Below are 2,510 nucleotides of genomic sequence, written 5' to 3' on the forward strand. Positions count from 1 at the left end.
TGGCTTTGTACACAGGGGACAGTCATGGTGGGACAGAAAAGGGTCTTCACCAAACTGTGACCACAAGGCTGGAAGATCCCAATGGTCTCCAATGTCTTTGTATGATGGAGGATTAGCAGGCCCTTCACTGGAGACACCTGAGCTCAATGATTCGGAGGGGGGGGGGGGGTGTTTGTAGGAACCTTACACATCCTTTGTCTTGTGTTTCCAGGAGGTCTTCTGACCGGGAAGTACCGATATGAAGACAAGGACAAGGAGCTGCCAACCAGTAGATTTTTCGGAAACAGCTGGGCGGAAACCTACAGGAACAGGTGACCCCTCCTCTCCATTCTCCTGCCGTAACACCGGGCCGGGGCCACTGACACCCAATGTATGATTACTCTTATCGCCCTATCGTCACTGACCACTCCCCACTTCATCTGGCCACGCCCTATCATCACTGACCACTCCCAACTTCATGTGGCCACGCCCTATCATCACTGACCACTCCCAACTTCATGTAGCCACGCCCTATCATAACTGACCACTCCCACCTTCATGTGACCACGCCCTATCATAACTGACCACTCCCAACTTCATGTGGCCACGCCCTATCATCACCGACCATGCCCACCTTAATGTGGCCACGCCCTATCGTCACTGACCACTCCCACCTTCATGTGACCACGCCCTATCATAACTGACTACTCCGAACTTCATGTGGCCACGCCCTATCATCACTGACCACTCCCAACTTCATGTGGTCACGCCCTATCATAACTGACCACTCCCAACTTCATGTGGCCACACCCTATCATAACTGACCACTCCCAACTTCATGTGGCCACACCCTATCATAACTGACCACTCCCAACTTCATGTGGCCACACCCTATCATAACTGACCACTCCCAACTTCATGTGGCCACGCCCTATCATCACTGACCATGCCCACCTTCATGTGGCCACGCCCTATCATCACCGACCATGCCCACCTTCATGTGGCCACACCCACCTTCATGTGGCCACGCCCTATCATCACTGACCACGTCCACCTTCATGTGGCCATGCCCTATCATCACTGACCATGACCACCTTCATGTGGCCACGCCCACCTTCATGTGGCCATGCCCTATCATAACTGACTACGCCCAACTTCATGTGGCCACGCCCTATCATAACTGACTACGCCCAACTTCATGTGGCCACGCCCTATCATAACTGACCACGCCCAACTTCATGTGGCCACGCCCTATCATAACTGACCACGCCCAACTTCATGTGGCCACACCCTATCATCACTGACAATGCCCACCTTCCACGTGGCCACGCCCTATCATCACCGACAATGCCTACCTTCATGTGACCACGCCCTATCACTGAACACACCCACCATCATTTGGCCACACCCCCTTCCCCAGTGATCTTTCTTCCATGTTTTTAAAGTAGATGTTCACCTCTTTGAACTTCAATCTAAAGTGATGCCGTAGGTGTAGACACTCCCCCACACACAGCAGCCCATACCTGTCAATCATTGCACTGCTGGTCTGGTTGCCCCGGGTTACGCTGGCAGTGTAAAGCACACAGCACACAGTACACCGGCGGTGTGGATATTTGGGGGAGGAGCCGAGGGATTAATGGTGGTGTGTGTGTGTCTGGCGGTTCAGGTATTGGAAGAAGCATCACTTTGAAGCCATGGACTTGGTGCGTCGAGCTCTGGAGGAGATGTACAGCGCCGATGTGCGGCCGAGCCTGACCGCAGCCGCCCTGCGATGGATGTACCACCACTCCAAGCTGCAGGTTAGTTCATTAAAGAGAACCTGTCACCGACCTTTCCTTTCCATTTAATGCTTCAGCAATGGGCCTCTGAAAATCTGACTGCTCCAGGAAGAGTCGATTCTCTAGCACAGCCCCCTTTGGAAGACGGGCCAATAATATACCTCCATAAAGGAGCATGCAGCTTGCATTTGAGAGTTCTTGTATGAGGCAGTCATAACCGGTTCTCTTTAGGACCTAAAGCTCTGAATTTGTTCTGTGTTCCGCCATCACTGACGCAGAGTCTCTTGTCCTATCAGGGGAGCCGCGGTGACGCCGTGATCCTGGGGATGTCCACCACGGAGCAGCTGTTGGACAACTTGGCCGGAGCCGAGGCGGGTCCTCTGCTGCCCCCGGTGGTCGCCGCGTTCAACAACGCCTGGAACCTGGTCGCCCACGACTGCCCCAACTACTTCCGCTAGGAGGAATCTGCGACCGCCGCGATTATTTCCTGATTCTCGTCCGCGCCTCCGATTTTAAGGCAGAACTCTGACAAATCAATGAAAACGCATCAAATGTTTGCCGATCTCATAATCGACGCTGAAAGCCCGAGGGGTGACAACACCATACCTGTGACACCTCCCCCACCTCTAGCCTTCTACCTGCACAATAGTGTGCCGTTCTCTTCCTCCCTACAGTGCCTAGTATCTGAAACATGTTAGAGAACAGTCCTATTTCAGGCAGGGGAGCTTAGAGATGGTGGACAGTGAAGGGAAT

General features: G+C 53.4%; 1 protein-coding gene across 1 annotated transcript in view; it reads left to right on the forward strand.

The window, feature by feature from the left end:
• LOC108788406 (aflatoxin B1 aldehyde reductase member 2-like) overlaps positions 1-2,232 on the forward strand; it is an 11,828-nt gene extending 9,596 nt beyond the window's left edge. The window contains exons 7-8 of the mRNA XM_018558165.1: positions 1,646-1,778; positions 2,054-2,232. Coding sequence (XP_018413667.1) covers positions 1,646-1,778; positions 2,054-2,215 — 295 coding nt within the window. The 3' untranslated portion in view covers positions 2,216-2,232. The remainder of the gene's footprint in view (positions 1-1,645; positions 1,779-2,053) is intronic.
• Positions 2,233-2,510: the final 278 nt, after the last annotated feature.

This window comes from Nanorana parkeri, unplaced genomic scaffold, assembly GCF_000935625.1.
Source record: "Nanorana parkeri isolate BGI_ZX_2015 unplaced genomic scaffold, ASM93562v1 scaffold323, whole genome shotgun sequence".
In the NCBI taxonomy this organism is placed as follows: Eukaryota; Metazoa; Chordata; class Amphibia; order Anura; family Dicroglossidae; genus Nanorana; species Nanorana parkeri.